We start from the raw sequence: 21,938 nt of genomic DNA on the forward strand, positions 1-21,938 counted from the left end.
TTTTCACATTTATTGACTGACAGCTCTACTGTCCCCAAGTTGAGAGAAAAAAAGTACAGAGGAGTTGTGTGCGCTGTGTGAACATGATGATTATTGTAGTTCTAGACTAAATGTGAACATGTGTTTACTCATCTCACGCACGGAAACATTCTGTATTCCTCAAAATGAATAAAAACTATGAAATGCAATCTCAGAATTCTATGCAAACCGGTAATAATTAACTGTATTAAATTACACAAATATACTTCATGTATTTAATCTCACTTTAATCTCACATACAAAATGAATGTTATTCTTATGTTTACATTATAAAAATCAGTAGTTTAGAGGCCTTTGAAATCAATCAAAATATTGCCATACAGTAAGCTTTATGAGGATAAATTGTTTTAGCACAAACCTCTAAATTTATAAACTTATCAAAATCAATTGATTAAATAAAACTAAAAATTGATCACAAGTAAATTATTACTTTTATTGTCTGTCTTTTTGGTCTTTTTTTATTTTCCTAATTGGCTAGGGTATATGGGGTAGCCTATTTGGTAAGGAAAAAGACTTTGTGACATGAGCCCATGACTACTTCCAAATTTGCTTGAAATATCATCTTATAATGTCACACCATTTCCAATCCAGGGCGCCTGTTCCTCAGGTGAGCACTTGATTTACGTCTCTTTGATGTCTCGGATGTCTGTGCCAATGAACGTCTGTCTGTGTCAACACAGTTATGTCAGTTACAGCTTGACTGGTTTTCATCCTTGCAGCTTTTTGCATTGATTTGTCAGCCTATGTGTTTCCACAGCTTTCAGTAGTGTTAACTTCGAGGTGAGCTTTGGATATAGAACTGCTGTGTACTTTTTTAGATGTCAAAATTAGCTGTCAGTTTAGTTAATTAAGTATATTAAAAACAATGTTAAAATAGTATGATTATTCATACCCCTTGACCAGTAAACAAGCATTTCAAGCTTGAAATATCACACATCATATTTTTTATTTTAATTTATTCCTTCAACAACTGTCTTTTTTCTGGGTTAACGTGGCCTTGAAAAACCTGAAAATATGAGGAAACTTTAAAAGTGTGAAAAGTCCCTTAATCACAAACAACTGGAAAAGTCATGTAAAGAGTGTGAAACCCAAAGAACATCCAGTTATTTAACTTCTGATTTTGTTTTTAATTAATTAATTGTTAAATGAATGAATTAATTATTTTAATATATTATCACTTCTAGACTGGTGGGTCTTCAAATATGGTCTTGGACAATGGGGTGCCGTGGATTTAAAAAGGTTGAAAATCTCTGACATAGACCATAGTCCATGTGTAGACCAACACAAAACGAATACTTTATTCAGCAAGGATGCATTAAAATCAAAAGTGGCAGTAAAGACTTTCTGTAAAAATGTATTAAATAATAAAATAAAAATAAACTTTTTCAAATAAATTCTGTTTGTTGTGACAGTCATGAATAACATCTGAAAACAATAGTGCCAGTAACTAAAGCAAATACAAAACACATTCATAACACCAGAAGTTTGTATCACAACTGACAAAACATTATTTAGTAAGTCCAATCAAGGTGTGAATCCATCTGTCAAATCTTAGTTAACCAAAAGTTGCTTCGAAATAACTGAAAAAAGTCTGAAGAGAGTTGAGATGTTTGCTGCTTCAATCAACAAGGTTACCTGCTTCAGTGAGACCTTTCAGCTCAGTTAGTTGTGCCATTTTATTTTCAATTGAAGTGTAAAGGGCAGTTTTCAGTGACTGAAAAGGTTTCTGTTGTTCAGTAGATCATTTAGATCTCTTTCTGTCTCCTCAAATCCTTCTCTGTGTGTTTCTCAGTGTGTTCTTGTTTATATAAATCTATTGTCTATTGTGCTTTCCAGCTGATGTTTTCATGGGGTCATGTCATGAAAAAGCTTGAAAAAGCTCTTGAGCTTTTGTAATCAAAGAGTATGAGGTACTATAATATACAGCCGGGTGACAAATGAAACTTAAATCTGGAGGTCCGGTAGCTCTATTATGCTGTGGAGGGCATTTTGCTGGCATGGTTTGGGTCCGCTTGTCCCCATAAAGGGAAGAGTCACTGCAAACCAATGCACTGCTGTTGTGATCTTCTTTATCCTATGATGATGAAGCATTTTAATCCTGATGGGAGTGAACAATGCCTTCATCCATAAGGCATAAAGGGTCACTAAATGGTTTGATGAGTATGAAAATGAGATGAATCATAGGCTATTGCATTTGTAGTCATCAGATCTCACCCAGTTGAACACCTATGGGAGATTTCGGACCAACGTGTTAGACTGCACCTTGAACAGACATCATCAAAACACCAAATAAAAGAATATATTTTGGTGCTCCATCTCTCAAGGTAATGTGATGGATGGATGCATGCATCACATATGTTGTATATGTCTTTTAATTAAATATTTAGTGATCATTGTATTGTATTTTAAAGGGCACCTATTATGCAAAATTTACTTTTACATGTTGTTTGAACATAAATGTGTGTTGGCAGTGTGACCCTATAATGATAAAAATCCACCTACTCTTTTTTTGTTTGTTTGTTTGTTTGTTTTTTAATCCTCATAAATCATAAGCAGTGCCTCAGAACAAGTTTGCAGGTTCTGTACAAAGTGACATCAGTTTGTACAGGCCCTGCCCAAGACTGTTGATGGACTCTGCCGTATTAGCATAGACCCCGCCCTAAGCAAGTTGTATGCTGTCCGCCATTTTCTCTAGGCCGGAGCAGCTGTAGCAAAAAGAATGTCTCGTAAGCAACTCAGTTGTTTTGTTGTTGGATATAAGAGTGAACATAACGGTACTCCCGACATCAGAGCCGCTGAGGACGCAGTGGATTTGTTTTATTTTTGAAGGGAATGTGCCCCCATATACCTAAGTTCTTTTATGTCTGCACCAGTGGTGTGCGGTGGTGCAGACATAAAAGAAAGCGGTGATATGTAAGTGACAGTTGTTTACTTACTTTTTAATTAGTCTTCCCATTAATGCCATCACCGTCTTCATTCAGTCCGATTCAACGAGAACGCGCACGAAAACAAGAGGCGGGATTTATCGCACGAACCAATCATGTCCAATCATAACCGATCATATCCAATCATAACGCAGTTGAGGCATTGCCTCCTCTCACGTGACTTTCCCCCATTCATTCTCAATTACCCCCCACTAAACCCACCGCACGCTTAGGGGACTCTGCTTTGTTTCTATGAGCTGAAGGGAGGCACAGAGACACGGACTCCCGCTGTAACTTTACCTGCGGGTGTTGCTGTTTGACAGTGTTTCTTTAGAAAAACGAGTGACTTTTACACTTTTAAATGTCAACAGGTTTTGCTAAAAAGTTGTTACTCAAGAGTGGGTCAGTACAAACTTTCGCATTTTATTACAGTTCATCGGAGTTGTTTCACTGATATAAAGTTTACCAGTTAATTAAGAACCCCGAAAGGGCATAAGGTCTGTATATATTTGTTTACTGTTAGTTGTAAAGAGTGCTGATTTGTAATTCGCTGTGTATGTTGATGATGATGCAAGGGAGAGAGAGAGAATTTAATGCGCACTTCTTTTACTGTGTTTTATTAAGCTCTTACGGTGATTTTCTGGAGTGAGAACAGATGCTTCATCTTTTGTGTGAGGTACAATAAACTTAATAAAAAGTGTTGGCCATCAAAGCTTGTTGTAGCAGCCTGTTCTATCTCTGTGCAGCATATATTCTCTGGCTCTGAAGGCATCATTATCAGACTCTGGTTCGAACTGAACACCGCTACTGACAGTTTCTGACATTGTCAATGCATGAGATTGTCCTGTTTTGTTGTTGTCGGTATGCCGGAGCATGAGCACCAGCTCATTTGCATTTAAAGGGACACACAAACATGGCATGTTTTTGCTCACCCCCAAAAAGTGGCAATATTAACATGCTATAAAAAAAAAAAAAATAAAAAATATCTGGTGGGTATTTTGAGCTAAAACTTCACATACACACTCTGGGGACATCAGAGACTTATTTTACATCTTGCTAAAAGGGACATAATAGGTCCCCTTTAAATAAACTTCACAGGAAGTGGCTGCTTATACAACCCGCAAAAAATGGCTGAAAAAGCAAGACATTTTGAAAAGATTCAGCTGGGAGAACATCTTGCAACTAATTAAGTTAATTGATATCAGGTCTGTAACATGATTAGCTATAAAAGGGATGTCTCAGAGAGGCAGAGTCTCTCAGAAGTAAAGATTGTGGAATACTTTAAAAACAATGTTCCTCAATGTCAAATTGCAAAGGCTTTTCAAATCTAATCATCTACAGTGCATAACATCATCAAAAGATTCAGAGAAACTGGAGAAATCTCTGTGCGTAAGGGACAAGGCCGAAGACCTTTATTGGACGCCCATGGTCTTCGGCCCTCAGACGACACTGCATCACTCATCGGCATGATTGTGTCAATGACATTACTAAATGGGTCCAGGAATACTTCCAGAAACCACTGTCGGTAAACACAATCCGCTGCGCCATCTGCAGATGCCAACTAAAGCTCTATCATGCAAAAAGGAAGCCATATGTGAACATGGTCCAGAAGCGCCATCGTGTCCTGTGGGTCAAGGCTCGTTTAAAATGGACTGTTTCAAAGTGGAAAGTGTTCTATGGTCAGATGAGTCCAAATTTGACATTCTTGTTGGAAATCATGGACACCGTGTCCTCCGGGCTAAAGAGGAGGGAGACCTTCCAGCATGTCATCAGCGTTCAGTTCAAAAGCCAGCATCTCTGATGGTATGGGGGTGCATAAGTGCATACAGTATGGGCAGCTTGCATGTTTTGGAAGGCACTATGAATGCTGAAAGGTATATAAAGAACAACATATGATCCCCTCCAGATGACGTCTATTTCAGGGAAGGCCTTGTGTATTTTAGCAGGACAATGCAAGACCACATACGGCAGCTATTACAACAGCATGGCTTCGTCGTAGAAGAGTCCGGGTGCTGAATTGGCCTGCCTGCAGTCCAGATCTTTCACTTATAGAGAACATTTAGAACATTAAAGACGACCACGAACTCTTCAGCAGCTGGAAATCTATATCAGGCAAGAATGGGACCAAATTCCAACACCAAAACTCCAGAAACTCATAACCTCGCTGCCCAAACGTCTTCACACTGTTTTGAAAAGAAAAGGAGACTCTACACCATGGTAAACATGCCTCCGTCCCAACTATTTTGAGACCTGTAGCAGGCATCAAATTTGAAATCAGCTCATTTTGTGCATAAAATTGTAAAAATTCTCAGTTTAAACATTTGTTATATTATCTATGTTCTATTGTGAATAAAATATTGGCTCATGTGATTTGAAAGTCTTTTAGTTTTTATTTTATTCAAAGTTAAAAAAAAAAAAAAAAAATGTCCCAACATTTCCAGAATTCGGGTTGTAATAAACCCACACAAGTGAGCAGATAAATCTAGACCAGCATCTTACCTGACACTGATGTTAACATGGCCAGTCTTAGCAGTTTCTGTGATTTGGTTCTCCTTTTATTATTATTATTATTTTTTTTCTTCGGATACCATCCATATTGAAAGGTACAGCATGTGGAAGATTGGTACGCAAACGGCGGTTCAGGAAAGTCAAAAATCACTCGAGGAGCAAGCGTTAGAGTTAAGCCGAAAAACAGTAGGTAATTTGCTCTGGAATTTTTACAGAAGGTGTGTGAGAAAAACTCTTGGCAGAGTCGGACGGGATTAAAATCGCAAAGTATGTCTGTTAAACAAAAATTTCTTAACATCCTCCAGGAATGCTAGTCTCGTCCAAATAAGGCTTTTGAGTTATGCCCTTAGCAGTTTGATATAGTGAAAATGCTTAATTATCTTTTTTTTTCAGATTCACTCAATACTTACAACAGGAGTGACTATGCCACAATTTTCTGCCATAAGCTCGCTCTATGTGCTTAGTTCGTTCAAATCCCTCGATGATTTTTTATTTTTTTTTACAATATTCATTTTTTTGCTCTTTTCCTAGTCATCCCAAGGCAGTTTATTTAGCTCAGAAGTCTCTCCATAATTAAAAAATGTCTTTGACTTCAAAGAATAATTCCACAAATTTAAGCAGAACTTAAAATGTTCAAATAACAAACCACCTCAGAAACAGTAAAACGGAATGTCTTACACAATGCTACATGCAAGGGATTTTCAAAGGTATCCCATGAATATTTAATCATGTACATTTCACATGCTCTGATTTAAAGCTCTCAACATAGTAACATGCCCATGAGATCCTCTTTCACCTGGATGTAAAGAGCTGGATCTGTCTGTTTGGATTTCTCTACTCCTCCCTCTCCTACCCATCTTTTTCACACAATTCTCGCCGCTTGCCTCTTCGTTCCCGCTCATCTGTCCATCAAGCATTCACCCAGCCATCCATCTGCTCATCTTTCTATCCATCAAATTCACTAACTGCCTATATTTATTTCTATATGTATGGTTTTCTGTTGATTTCTGTGTAGGCAGCTGTCTAGACACCTGTCTTCCATTTTTGGATCAGTTTCCTCTCTGTCTTCTTTAAGCATCTGAAAGCTGAGAGCAACATTTCTTTGTGGGCTTCTCTGCCTGAATGGGAATGCATGCACATTTGAGACTAATACATATATTTTTTCTTCTTCTATGGAAGAAAAGGAGCCCTCAGTGTAGTTCTCATTCTTCACAGCAGTCAAAACAGTCTCCAGTTTTGAAGCTATATTCTGAAAGCTCAGGACAGCAAAGGTCACATTTTGCAAGTATTAAAAGGGCTGTCTGTAATTAGGACCTCATAAATGTCAGCTCACTTTTTCCTCGAGTGCCTCTCTACACAAATACAGATCCACGTTTTGGGAGGCTTTAATTTCTAGAGGTTACTTCCCCTCTCTCCGGGCGAGACGGTCTTTAAATGATTCCGTGCCACGGGAAGAATGAAGCATTTAAGTTGTCATTTGTTGGGTTGTCCTCATTACCGAGCATCGCATCTGTGAGTTTAGTCAGACGGCTTGATGCGCTGGAGCTGAGTCACTTTGTTAAAGTTCTAATTGCCAACAGCAGAAAAGGGAGATTTCAGCAGGTGTATAATGACTCTTTAATTAAGATATTCAATAAGTCCTTCCTCTTTTGGCGCCGTTTTAAACACAAATGGGCAATTTAGAATCATTTGTAGCTATTGTAAATCCAGAGCAATGATTGACATGATATAACATAAATATAATTAGCTCTGTGTTTCCACTGGGTGAATAATAATCAAGGGTTTGCTATCTAAATTAATTTCTCTCTGTGTGAGTGGCATTTGCAATAGAACAGGGCAACATGTTCGTTCATGGCACAATATTTTGCAACTCTAATTTTCTTATTATGAGAAGAAAAAAAAAAACTACAACATGAGAACAAGGTGTCAAACTGTCAACCTTACTTTTCACTTGTGTATCACATTGAGATTTTACCATTTTTTATTCCCCAGTGTATTACCATTCAAAAGTTCAGGATCAATAAGATTTTTTTTATATACTTTTATTCAGCAAGGATGCATTCAATTGATCTAAAGCAACAGTAAAGTCATTTATGACGTTACAAAAGATTTCAAATAAATGCTTTTCTTTTGAACAAAAATGTATCAGTTTCCACAAAAATATTAAACAGCAGAACTGTTTTCAACATTGTTAATAATAAGAAATGTGTACTGTATATAGACTTATTTCTGAAGGATCATGTGACACTGAAGACTGAAGTAATGGCTGTGAAAATTCAGCTTTCTCTTCCACAGAATTAAATTACATTTTAAAATATATTAAAAAATATATACAGTGGTGGTCATAATTATTGGCACCCTTGGTAAATATGATCAAAGATGACTATAAAAATAAATCTACATTGTTTATCCTTTTGATCTTTAATTCATAAAATTAGCAAAAATCTAACCTTTCATTGAAGGAAAAGAATTGAAAGTGGGGGGGAAATTATGAAATAAATGTTTTTTTTTTTTTTCCCAAACACATTGGCCACAATTATTGGCACCCTTTTATTCAATACTTTTTGCAACCTCCTTTTGCCAAGATAACAGCTCTGAGTCGTCTTCTATAATGCCTGATGAGTTTGGAGAACACCTGACAAGAGATCAGAGACCATTCCTTCATACAGAATCTCTACAGATCCTTCAGATTCCCAGCTCCATGTTGGTGCTTCTTCTCTTCAGTTCACTCCACTCATTTTCTGTAGGATTCAGGTCAGGGGACTGGGACGGCCATGGCAGAAGCTTCATTTTGTGCTCAGTGACACATTTCTGTGTTGATTTTGATGTTTGTTTTGGATCATTGTCTTGATGGAAGATCCAACCATGGCCCATTATTGGATTTCTAGCAGAAGCGGTCAGGTTTTGATTTTTTATCTGTTGGTATTTGATAGAATCCATGATGCCATGTATCTCAACAAGATGTCCAGGACCTCCAGCAGAAAAATAGGCCCACAACATTAAAGATCCAGCAGTATATTTAACCGTGGGCATGGGGTACTTTTTATCCATGTGTGCACCAAACCCATCTGGTGGGTTTGCTGCCAAAAAGCTCTTTTTTTAGTATCATCTGACCATAGAAGCCGGTCCGGTTTGAAGTTCCAGTCGTGTCTGACAACTGAATATGCTGGAGATTGTTTCTGGATGAGCGCAGAGGATTTTTCTTGAAACCCTCCTGAACAACTTGTGGGGACGTAGGTGCTGTATGATCATTTTTTTAGGCTTTCTGAGACTCAAGACTCAACTAATCTCTACAATTCTCCAGCTGTGATCCTTGGAGAGTCTTTGGCCACTCAAACTCTCCTCCTCACCGCGCATTAGGACGATTTAGACACACGTCCTCTTCCAGGCAGATTTGTAACATCTTTAGTTGATTGGAACTTCTTAATTATTGCCCTGATGGATATTTTCAATGCTTTAGCTATTTTCTTACAGCCACTTTCTATTTTGTGAAGCTCAACAATCTTTTGCTGCACATCAGAACTATATTCTTTGGTTTTACTCATTGTGATGAATGATTAAGGGAATTTGGCCTTTCTGTTTCCTCATGTTTATACTCCTGTGGAACAGGAAGTCATGGCTGGACAATTTCATGTTCATGATCACCCTGGTGTGCTAAAAAAAAATTTTAAATATGAATGGGAATATACTTCAGAGATATTTTACTCATAAAAAATTCTAGGGGTGCCAATAATTGTGGCCAGCGTGTTTTGAAGAAAAACATTTATTTCATAATGTGATTTCCCCCCCACCTTCAATTCTTTTCCTTCAATGAAAGGTTAGATTTTTGCTAATTTTATGAATTAAAGATCAAAAGCATAAACAATGCAGATTTATTTTTATAGTCATCTTTGATCATATTTACCAAGGGTGCCAATAATTATGACCACCACTGTATATATATTATTTTGAATTGCAGTATTGTAGTTTATATATATATATATGTGTGTGTGTATATATATAATTTCATCAAATAAATGCAGCCTTGGTGAGCTTTAGAAACTGCTTTCAAAAACTATAGATTAAAAAATCTTACCATGCCTAAACTTTTGAATGGTAGCGTACTTGGAAAAGCAATAAAACTGTGTCAAACATTTAAAGGGGTCATGAATTGAGAAATCAACTTTTCCTTGAGCTTTTGATATATAAGAGGTCATCGTACTATGAGAATATCCTGTAAGTTTCAGAACTGAAAACTTTCTTGTTAGTCAAACAAAAGCTTTTATTGACACCAGGCCCATCGAATGACTAATCCTGGAATGTGCCTATCATAGACAGGTGAAACCCCGCCTCCGCAGAAGAAATCAACGCCTACTTCATCATTACAATGTTAGCCCCACCCACTGGCATGTTAGTGAGATGAGGAGGAGAGGATAGTGATATAGGACTAAAAGTAACATTACCTTTCATAGGATCCTTATGCTAGGAATATGGTTATTTATTTTCAACAATGCGAATGTCTCAGTTGAGCTCAATTTATTACTATTTGGTACTTCACTGTGAATTCTTTGGTAAATCAATTGCATTTCGGCGCAGGCTTTGTAAACAGACTTTTACAATATGGACTCGACAGTAATGACAACATGTAAGTAACTGTGTTTATTCTAATGCCTGATCTGATATGTAAATGATTGATGTACAGTCAGATGTCCTTATGTGTCAGTAAATCAAACCAGTGACTAACGGTCAACTTCAGTTGTTTCTCTTAGTAGGATGAAAATAATCAGTTATTTAAACGGTGATTAAATTATTTAAAGAAAGCAATCAAAGAACACTCCCTTTGCAGTCGTTGGAGCTGTCAATTAAACAGCGCGAGTTTATCAGTGACTGAGTTCTGGACTCGTGTCAAAACTCCCGTTTTATTCAACGAATCTCTTAGTTATATCGTGTTTGCACTGTTGGTGACAATGAAATCATTCATTAGTATGCAGAAATTGAGTTGCAATGACGAGATCACTGCTTTCATGCGCTCAACAATATGTCTGTGATCGGCTACAATCTTTATTACTGCAACCTTTCATGCCACTATCTAAATATAATGTCATAGATCTAAATGTAATTGCAGCACTTTTCATGATTAGTTAACTTTGAGAGCTGTAATGGTAAAAACGTGCTAAAAGAAAGAGTAATATTTGGCTATTTCAAATGGAAAGATGTTAGCCAATCACAGCAGTGGGTGTTTACACTGAAGTCTCACAGTTTGTATGTATGTTTGTTTTGTATGATTAGCAAGTAGATAAGTTAGTAATGTAAGTTTGATATACACATCATTTAGAGGTTTGTTCAAATCCTTAATTCTAAACATGAGCAGTAGTAATAGTGATCCTTGCAAGTACAGTATACAGTTGCAAGAAAAAGTATGTGAACCACTTGCAGAATTTGTGAAAAGGTGAAAAATTTTAACAAAATAAGAGAGATCATACAAAATGCATGTTATTTTTCATTTGGTACTGTTCTGAGTAAGATATTTTACATAAAAGATGTGTACATATAATCTATAAGGCAAAAAAATAGCTGAATTTATTAAAATTACCCCATTCAAAAGTTTGTGAACCATTGATTCGTAATACTGTGTGTGGTTACCTGAATGATCTACGACTGTTTTTTTGTTGTGTGATGGTTGTTCATGAGTCCCTTGTTTGTTCTGAACAGTTAAACGGAGCTCTGTTCTTCAGAAAAATCCTCCAGGTCCTGCAGATTCTTCAGTTTTCGAGGATTTTTTGCATATTTGAACCCTTTCCAGCAGTGACTGAATGATTTTGAGATCCATCTTTTCACACTGAGGACAACTGCGGGACTCAAACGCAACTAATAAAAAAGGTTCAAACATTCACTGATGCTCCAGAAGGAAACACAATGCATTAAGAGTCAGGAGGTGAAAACTTTTGAACAGGATGAAGATGTACAAATTTTTCTTATTTCATTTAAATATCACTTTTTTTTCCATTTAGTTCTGCCCTTCGAAAGCAACAGAAGTTACTTACATGTTTCCCAGAAGACAATTTACCTTGATCTTCAAATTCAAAAAGTTTAATGCATTGTGTTTTCTTTCTGGAGCATCAGTGAATGTTTGAACCTTTTTTTATTAGTTGTGTTTGAGTCCCTCAGTTGTCCTCAGTGTGAAAAGATGGATCTCAAAATCATTCAGTCACTGCTGGAAAGGGTTCAAATATGCAAAAAATCCTCGAAAACTGAAGAATCTGCAGGACCTGGAGGATTTGTCTGAGCTCAGTTTAACTGCTCAGAACAAACAAGGGACTCATGAACAACCATCACAAAAAAAAAAAAAAAACAGTCGTAGATCATCCAGGTAACCACACACAGTATTAAGAATCAAGGGTTCACATACTTTTGAACAGGGTTATTTTAATAAATTCAGCCACTTTTTTGTCTTGTTGATTATATGTAAACATCTTTTATGTAAAATATCTTACTCAGGACAGTACTAAATAAAAAATAACATGCATTTTCTATGATCCCTCTTATTTTGTTAAAATTATTCACATTTTCACAGATTCTGCAAGTGGTTCACATACTTTTTCTTGCAACTGTATTTTAGGGCCTGGCATTATGAATCTGAATTGTTAGGTGTAACAGCTCTCTCTGTTTTATTTTCAGATTTTGCTAGAGCCGTTGCCGGGAGACCCGTGTCATATGCTGCAGTGCTGAGGATGAAAGCAGACAGTTCGTCATCCTCCTCGTTGAGCTCCAGGATGAGGTTAAGGAACAACTACGGAATGGGATCGCCTAGCCAAGACTGGCCTCCGTTCTCCAGACACAGATTCTCAGCCCTCAGCTCACAGGAGGACTACAGGAGTGAAGGTGAGAATGAGGCTGAATCACACAATCCCATGCCAATTCACCGACTCTCAGCACTTACAAACTCTCTCTGATCTGTGTTCTCGTCACACTGGGGCAAATGAGTTCTGCTTTTACTTCTTACTGACTTTAGAAGTTTGACCTCATAGAGAGTGGTTCAAATACTAATAGGAGTTGAGCACTGACTTGAATATGCCTTTTCTGTTTAGCACTTTCAATCCAAAAAGCCAGACTTAAAGAGGCCATATTATGCCTTTTTCAACACAGGCTCATTGGAAAAATGTACCCGTGTCAACATTTTTGCAAAACGCAAAATACGTACCAATACGTACATATTACTGCAGTTTCAAACAGAAATGAACACTAGAGGCAGTAAAACAGCAAGCGCTTTTAATCGTTTTAACACGCATTTATGATTTCAGGGTCAGACTATGGATTAATAAAGACTTGTTTTCACGCGGCTCCTTGCACAATGATGTTTGCATCACTTACCCAGCTCCAGATGTTCAGTTTTATTGACGTAATAAGCTTGCTTGGTAGCTCAGCTGGTACAGAATTGTACTTGCGATGCATAGAGGTCGGGTACGAATCCCATAAAAGACGAGTCATGGTAAAAGAGCTCAAAGAGTTCAAAGTCAAGCTAAAATGCCATGGTTACAATTGCGTTTTTATGTCACATTTGCTTTTGTTAACATTATCGGGTAGGTTCACGGTTTAGTGTGGGTGAACGTTATTAAACGTGATGGAGCATTAAGCTTTTAGCGCCACTCACCGGACATTTTGATTCAGAACTGCGGTGATACGTACAAACTCCAACATAATAAAACATTGCCATATTCATGTTCATATGTTCCTGAAAAAACTAAACACGCTTTTAGCGCCACTTACTGGACATTTCACTTTGAAACTGTCGCGAAACGTGCATGACGCAACGTATTTTGCGTTTTGCAAAAATGTTGACACAAGTATGTTTTTCTAATGAGCCTGGGCTGGCCCTTTTACAAAGTTTTGGTTTTGTTTTTGTTTTTAGGGTCTACTAGAATAGTTTTTCATGTTTGAATGTTTAAAAAAAATATAATTTTTCACATTTTACATTGTTGGAGCACCTCTCTTCCCAGTCTGTCCATAGCTTTTAGTTCCTGTCTTTTTGAAAAGCACAATATGATCTGATTTGGTTAGCTGGATTATTGTGTTGTGATTGGTCAACCACTTTGAGTATGTTTCTGAAATGTCACGCCCCTTACTAAAGTTTCAATACACTACTAACACAACTCAACCAGGCCTCATCTCTCTTTTTTTTTTTTTTTTTTTGTATGCCTTGGGCAGGAATTATTTAAATGGTGAATATTGTGACTGACATGTCTCTCAAATGGATATATGTTTACATTATATTTGGTGTATTTCCTCTTTCTAGTCTTTTGGTTCCCCTCGTTACTCCCTCATCATTTGCACCTGTCTTGTTATCTAGTTTTCTCTGTGCACATAAGCCCTATGCTGTGTTCAAAATCACCCCCCATACCCTCATTCACTATTCCCTACATTAGTCCACTAATATAGTCCATCTTGAGCTCTGTCATAAACAAGCATTTATAAACCTTAAGTAAACAATTTAATAATCAAGTTAAATTAATATCTGTATGTTATTACGCTGTAGCCACATTGGGAAGTAGATGAATGGATGATTCAGCTGCGGGCGCCATCCGCTGGTCAGACGCAGTAATTCATTCGGCGCTTGGCGCGACTCTCCCAGTGCATTATGGGTATTTTCTAGCCGTTGAGTGTACATTGGTTGTACACTCGTTATTGCGGTGCATTGTGGGATTGAATGAGTGCACTCGGACACCACTACAAATGGCTGTCCCCTCAAATAGTGCTCTATTTTAAGATTTAGGGGGTGATTTCGGACACAGCGTTTTCTGTGTTAGTTTGTCAGTTGTTTCTCATATTTCAGTATTCTTGTGTGTTCTTGTATTTTGTTTTTTTTGTTTTCTTGTTCTCCTGCTCTTTGTGTTTCTTGGTTCCTGTTTTGCTTTTATTATTAAATACGCCTGCAATTAGTTTCACACCTCCACCTACCTTCCTTGCCCTCTCCATGTTATAAAGACATGTATGTTCCCAGAGGAATACTCAAGACTACCATCTAGGCGTTTCTGGGAGTTCATGCTTACTGATATAGAGAATAACTCCCTTTGGAGTGGAGCTTGTCCTTTGTAACTTTGCAGACCTTTTTCATGCTCAAACAGTTACATTGTCATACTACAACAGTAACACACACACAAAGTGGAAAACATAAAATAAGCATAATATATCCGCTTTAAATATGCAATACCAATTGAGCTCTGCTGGCACTCAACAGTCATCTTTCTTACCTTGCAGTAAAGACCATTGCTAGTCAACAGAATAAGTTGTGTTTTTGGATGTTGACGTTGACTCCTGCAAGACTACCTTTGTTAACCAGATTTACCAGCTGGGTTTTGCTTGTCCAACAGCTAGATCTGCCCCAGACCACCACTAACTAGCAAGGCTTTTAGGACTTGATTTGAGTTTTCAGAGCCTAACAGACAAGGGTTGTGTGTTGGAGTCTTGTCTAACATTGAAAGTGACCTAGACATCTCACCAATGAATCATGTCTCTGTTCAGTTAGAGTTGATGGAGACCCCGACCACACGGAAATTGAACAGGGATCATTGAAACATCTCAGCACTTCCCAAACTCCCAGCCTTCCGTCAGCCTGACAACTGATGGATGCTGTTGTCACTGGGAGAAATAAATATTTTCACAAGCTGCATTATGAAAGAGACCTTTACAAATAAAATAAGATCTGTCAAGGATCCTGTTGGTTTGTTGTGTATGAATCTCTTTGTTGTAACCTCAGAAACACATTATTTTGCTGCTGTTTAGGTTATTTGAAGGACATCTGTTAGCACAGTGGGTCAAGTGTTTTTGACACTAAACAAGTTAACCACTGTGGCAAATTCAGCTAAAGCCATATTAAGGTGGTAGGCTTGTTTTACATGGTTGGTTAAACCTGATAATGAGCTATTCTCACATAGTTAGGGTTTTGACCTGAAGTCCATTTTGCTTTGACACATTTTTTCCCCCCAAAAAGTAGTTGTCAAAAGTACAGACTTCGGTACCAAGTCAGTACTGAAATTTTAAAAAATGTGACGATATAAGCATTTCCCCTTATAGCATTTTAAGAGCTGTTGGGCGGATTCTTAAACAGGGCTTTTCCTGCATTGAAAATATATTGGCGGCCGCCAAAATGAATTTTTGTTCCGCCAAAGCTTTGTTTGGTCATCTAATGTGATATCTGAGATAACTGCTGTACTTTTGATGGCAGCATGGCACACTTTATTTATAAGCTTAAGGCGATTAAAACAGTGTGAATAAAAATGGCTTATTTCTTTGATTAAACATCAAACTTCACATTCTTTGCATTAGAATCAAATGCACCTCAAAAGAAGAAACATTACAGTGATATTAGGTGGATATATCACCCCTGGCAACAGGTGCTTATGGGCTAGCTAGTTTGTTATCTTAGCGTAACACTCAAAAGACAACAATTTATGATATTAATATCATGTTGTTGTTCCAAACCTACTATATAACGTCAGTTGAGTGTTTACTTCTGTGATCTGCTGTGGCTCCTTATCACAGAATGATGCAAAAATATTAATTTATAGTATTCTATATTGTTTATTCTTATGAAAATACCTGAGATAGCTTGAAGAATATACATATTAACCGTATATTGTCGCAATCGTGTTTGTTCAGTTAAATTGTTTCTATCTGCATGTTATTCAGCTGCAGCGAAAGCTGTATGCTTCTGTCCATATAAGGGATTTCCTGGAACATCATAAGTTTTACTTCTATGAGTCTCACTTGTGGACTTTCTGCACAAGGGCGCCCTCTAGCTTCAAGTATTAATATAACACATTACATGAGTGTGTTTAACGCTCCATAATGCTCAAAAAAATAAATAAATAAATAAAATAAACACACAATTTGAGTAAAAATAGAAAAAATAATAATAATCCTCTTTAAAGAAATTTGAAATAAGCACAGTTATGGACTAAAAGCCCTGATGTACAGAGTTTAGTAAGGAACTTTGATGAGAAGTGTACAGTTTGTCCCTCAGTGGACGCATGAGAGTTTTTTGATTTTGCATACCTTGTGGCAAAAATTTTGAAATTACTGTCACTATAAGATATTTAATATAAGATAAATGGACAGCTTTAACCTTTCTAATGATGTGTAGTTTGTATAAATTTGTATAAATTGTGTATTCTGTGTGTGGATGACCGTGTTTGTCAGCCACCACTGAGGGCCATTTTTCAGGAAAAACCCTGTTAAACACCTCTGATTGGCCATTGTGTTCACGCGATCAACAGATATGTTTGTGATTGGATCAATGCTTCAAAAACATGTTGTAAATAGACATCTTTGATGCTCTTCACCGAACGCTTACACAGATACACATGGGAGCATTTGAAAGCAGGCGTCTATCAGCAGATCCTAATATGTCCGCTGATCGATGGATCCACTGATAGACACCTTCTTTCAAATGCTTCCATGTATATCTGGGTAAGCGCTCAGTGAAGAGTGTCAAAGATCCGCTCCACAGCACTCAAAATGCTAGGGGGAAATGCTGGTCAAATTTGTAAAATTTCAGTACCGACTTGGTACTGAAGTCAGTACTTTTGACAACACTACCCAGAAGAAGGACTTTTTTGCATTACCAGCTCATAGATTATCAGATTTAAAGTCACCAAACAGCTGAATATGTTATAGAGTTTGTGTAATCGGTTACTGAGAAGTGAGTTCGTGGTTGAGTTGGAACAGATGAAGTAGTATGATCAGGGTCAGATTAGGGTCACAGGAACTGTCTCATTCAAGATGATGCACTCAGTACTGCCAACTTCTCCGGATCGCCACACTCCAACGGTTTAGGGGTCACCCAGGAGACGACAGGGGAGCCGGAACAGGGCCGTCACATAAATGAGGAATGTGCCACTTCCTTCACACACTGTGAGGATGCAGTAATTGTCAGCAAGATGTCTCCTCTCTGTGTAACCCGCGCTCTTCAGGTTGTCGTTGAATTGTAATGCTGAAAAGCTCATGGGGGGTACGTAGGGCTGCTGTTTTCCCGGTGAGGCTGACGGATCACAGAGTGCCTCTCAGATGACTGATTTCTCTGACATTATCAAGCTGCTAAATCATAAAACACTCACTGTTGCCCCATACTGAGACTACAAGCTGCCTTAGACAAGCTGCACAGTACCGCAGACAGATAGATACAACATCCTCTTCACATACTCTACAGTACCTCTCAGCTGGTACTATTTAAAACTCACAACTTTTGTTCACTGCGTAAATTTGAAGTTGCTAATACACAGCTTAGTGTGATCTCACAGCTGATACAAAAGCGGCCTCACAAAAGTTTTAAAGATGAATATTATGAAAGCATATAAAAGTCATAAAAGTGTGTGGGCAGCAGTAATTATTCCTTCCTACATCTAACACATTTTTTTTTTTTTTCTCATCTATGGAGTGCAGAATAAATAACAGCCTACTGTATAGTACTTTATAAACCTGTATGTTTTTTTTTTTTTTCTTGACATACTTTGTGTTTTAGATGTTTTGTATTAGACCCTAGTACTATATTTGTAAGTGCAGACAGCAGAAAATAACACTGTTGATATGCATAAATGGCTTTTGATAATGATAAATTGTGATTATTCAGTCAAGTGGGTTTGCAAATCTGCTTGAATAGAAAAGAGGAGTTGGCAGTCAGATCATTTTCTCAAAAATAACTAAGTGAATCAGCCAAAGTGATTCCAGAGCCAACAACTCATTCATTGACTGAATCGATAGAAGCAGTTCTTGACTCATCAACTTTAAAAAATCAGTTAGAAATTCACTCACTGAACTGGGCAAAGCAGTTCTTCAGCAATCAACAACTCACTCGTTGATTCGGTCAAGTGGTTCTTGCTATCAGCTGAACGAGTTAATGAGTAAACAACTCACTGAGTTAGTCAAAACGATTCTTGAGTAAACTCGACTGACTTATTGAATTGGTCAAAGTGAGTCAACTACATAGAATTAATCAAAACATTCTCAAGTAAACTAAACCCTAAATTGGTTGAAGCAGTTTTTGAGTCAAGAACTTAATTTCACTCATCGATTGGAGTATTTGACTACAACCCGAATTCCGGAAATGTTGGGACATTTTTTTAAATTTGAATAAAATGAAAACTAAAAGACTTTCAAATCACATGAGCCAATATTTTATTCACAATTGAACATAGATAACATAACAAATGTTTAAAGGGAGAAATTTTACACTTTTATCCACTAAATGAGCTCATTTCAAATTTGATACCTGCTACAAAAAGTTGGCACAGGGGCAACAAATGGCTGAAAAGGCAAGACATTTTTTAAAAGATTCAGCTGGGAGAACATCTAGCAACTAATTAAGTTAATTGATATCAGGTCTGTAACATGATTAGGATGTCTTAGAGAGGCAGAGTCTCTCAGAAGTAAAGATGGGCAGAGCTGTGAAAGAGTGCATAAAAAGATTGTGGAATACTTTAAAAACAATGTTCTTCAACGTCAAATTGCAAAGGCTTTGCAAATCTCATCATCTACAGTGCATAACATCATCAAAAGATTCAGAGAAACTGGAGAAATCTCTGTGCGTAAGGGACAAGGCCGAAGACCTTTATTGGACGCCCATGGTCTTCAGGCCCTCAGACGACACTGCATCACTCTTCGGCATGATTGCGTCAATGACATTACTAAATGGGCCCAGGAATACTTCCAGAAACCACTGTCGGTTAACACAATCCGCCGTGCCATCTGCAGATGCTAACTAAAGTTCTATCATGCAAAAGGAAGCCATATTTGAACATGGTCCAGAAGCGCCGTTGTGTCCTGTGGGCCAAGGCTCATTTAAAATGGACTGTTTCAAAGTGGAAAGTGTTCTGTGGTCAGACGAGTCCAAATTTGACATTCTTGTTGGAAATCACGGACACCATGTCCTCCGGGCTAAAGAGGAGGGAGACCTTCCAGCGTGTTATCAGCGTTCAGTTCAAAAGCCAGCATCTCTGATGGTATGGGGGTGCAGAGTGCATACAGCATGGGCAGCTTGCATGTTTTGGAAGGCACTATAAATGCTGAAAGGTATATAAAGGTTTTAGAGCAACATATGCTCCCCTCCAGATGACGTCTATTTCAGGGAAGGCCTTGTGTATTTCAGCAGGACAATGCAAAACCACATACTGCAGCTATTACAACAGCAGGGCTTCGTAGTAGAAGAGTCCGGGTGCTGAATTGGCCTGCCTGCAGTCCAGATCTTTCACCTATGGAGAAAAATACATCAAAGACAACCATGAACTCTGCAGCTGGAAACCTATATCAGGCAAAAATGGGACCAAATTTCAACACCAAAACTCCAGAAACTCATAACCTTGATGCCCAGACATCTTCACACTGTTTTGAAAAGAAGAGGAGGTGCTACACCATGGTAAACATGCCCCCGTCCCAACTATTTTGAGACCTGTAGCAGGCATCAAATTTGAAATGAGCTCATTTTGTGCATAAAATTGTACAAGTATTTAGTTTAAACGTTTGTTATGTTATCTATGTTCTATTGTGAATAAAATATTGGCTCATGTGATTTGAAAGTCTTTTAGTTTTCATTTTATTCAAATTTAAAAAACGTCCCAACATTTCCGGAATTCGGGTTGTATTATTCTCAGATATGGTGAGTAGGGACGATGTGTAAAGAACAATCAGCCACTGTCAATCACTCAGCAATCAATCCAATCCATGCTGGGATTGGTCAAACTGATTGACCAAATTGACAGTTCTTGCATTTACAATGTGTCATAGAATAGGAGCGTACAAATCTGAGAGCACTGGAAGATCATCTGCTCATTGACCATAATTGTATTACTTTTTACTTATTTTTTGTAATTATACCTTTTTCTTTTTCTGGTTTATTGTAGCATTTACACATGCAGTTAGTTCTTATGCCCAGTAAAACACTTGTTTGGAGAAGTTTTTGGACTCTTTGATGGCTACCATGATTCCAAACACCATAACTTTTGATTGCTTTGAGCTGTCAACACAACATTTTTCTCAAATACAGTTGACATGATTGTGAAGAAAACCTGCTGTTTTGTCATGCCATTTAGGCATGAAATCACTCTCCATAACTGTATCTGTCTTTCACTAGGGTATAAACATTGGGTTCTTTGGTACAGCTCTGCCCATCAGACAAGCACCAGTATTTAGCCCTGTGTGAAGACAATGCCTTTTGCCGCTGAGTTCAAAGTGCTTATTTGCCAAACACCTGTCACTGTCCTCACATAAACTGTCAGGACCTGGTTTTCTTCCTGTTCTGAGATACCACACCACAGTATGCTCATTATAATTACAGTGTGGGCCAGTGGAGAGACCTTGTTTGAGGTGATACCTGAACAGGCTGTACCTGCTCAAACCGAGCTGAACAATAGAAGAGAGTGAACCGCGGCACTTTACTATAATTGCTTTTCAACCGTTAGACATATACAAAGGCTCCATGATGTGCACTCAAACATGTCATAGCCTATCTGTGAAATTGTGTACTGCCATGAGCACTCCCTGTTTAATAGTGAGAGAAGAACGGTTGATTAAACTCTCAAAGGCATTCACTAGGCAGGAAATCTGACGCCTTGGGCGAGGTTTTTCTCGCTTGAAGAAATGGCCCTTTTTATTGAGGATTTTGTTTAATTTGAAAGGATGCTTTTGATGGTTGGTCATCTCTGTGTCACACAGCCAACAAACTGTAAGAGAAAGATAGGAAAGTTAAACTGCAATGGTTCCCTGCCTCCTACTGCCTTGTCCCCTCCCAAACACACTTATTTTTGACTAATGGGGGAATAAAAACACTGTGAAGTGTGCAGTCTCCCATGCCTATTTGTTTTAAAGAAAGAGTTAACCCAAAAATTAAAGCTCTGTGAACCTGTACAATTGTACTAAGGCTTTTTTAAGCACCAAAATAAATAAATAAATAAATAAATAAAATGTAAAGCAGTCCATACGACTACATACAGCGAAATATATTGCAAGTCCTCTGAAGCCATATGATTTTAGTAAGAAACAAAGTCATACAGGTTTGGACATGAGGTTGATTAAAAAGGATATATTCTTCTGGTTGATTTGCGTTAGTATCGTTTTGAAACTCGCAATTATGGTAATGGCCGTGAAATTTCTGAAGCATGCTCGAAGCGATTGAACAATCATAATGTACTGGTCCATCTGACCAATCAGAGCACATTGAGCTTTTCAGAGGGAAGGGCTTCATAAAGACAGTAACTAAAAGTTACAGACAGAATGGGAAGAGAGGTGCTGCAATAATGTAAAATTTGTTGGGGAAAAAAGTGTTTTTTGAACATTCAAGCATGAAAACCTATTCTAGTAGACCCCAAAACAAAATCAAGACTTTTGTCATATGGACTCTTTAAATGATGACTGTATTTTTATTTTCTGTGAACTGTCCCTTTAAGAATATGATGAGTCTGTTAACTTTGATGGGTGAAACTACAGTAGGAAGTTATTTGA

At 37.7% G+C, this 21,938-nt stretch overlaps 1 protein-coding gene across 4 annotated transcripts in view; it reads left to right on the plus strand.

Moving 5' to 3' along the window:
* The window catches only part of cntn5 (contactin 5), a 329,953-nt gene that overhangs the window by 154,279 nt on the left and 153,736 nt on the right, over positions 1-21,938 (plus strand). For all 4 annotated transcript variants that reach the window (XM_051870641.1, XM_051870638.1, XM_051870642.1 and 1 more), the window contains exon 3: positions 12,129-12,332. In XM_051870641.1, the coding sequence (XP_051726601.1) occupies positions 12,129-12,332 (204 nt within the window). The remainder of the gene's footprint in view (positions 1-12,128; positions 12,333-21,938) is intronic.

This window comes from Ctenopharyngodon idella, chromosome 18 (assembly GCF_019924925.1).
Source record: "Ctenopharyngodon idella isolate HZGC_01 chromosome 18, HZGC01, whole genome shotgun sequence".
NCBI lineage: Eukaryota > Metazoa > Chordata > Actinopteri > Cypriniformes > Xenocyprididae > Ctenopharyngodon > Ctenopharyngodon idella.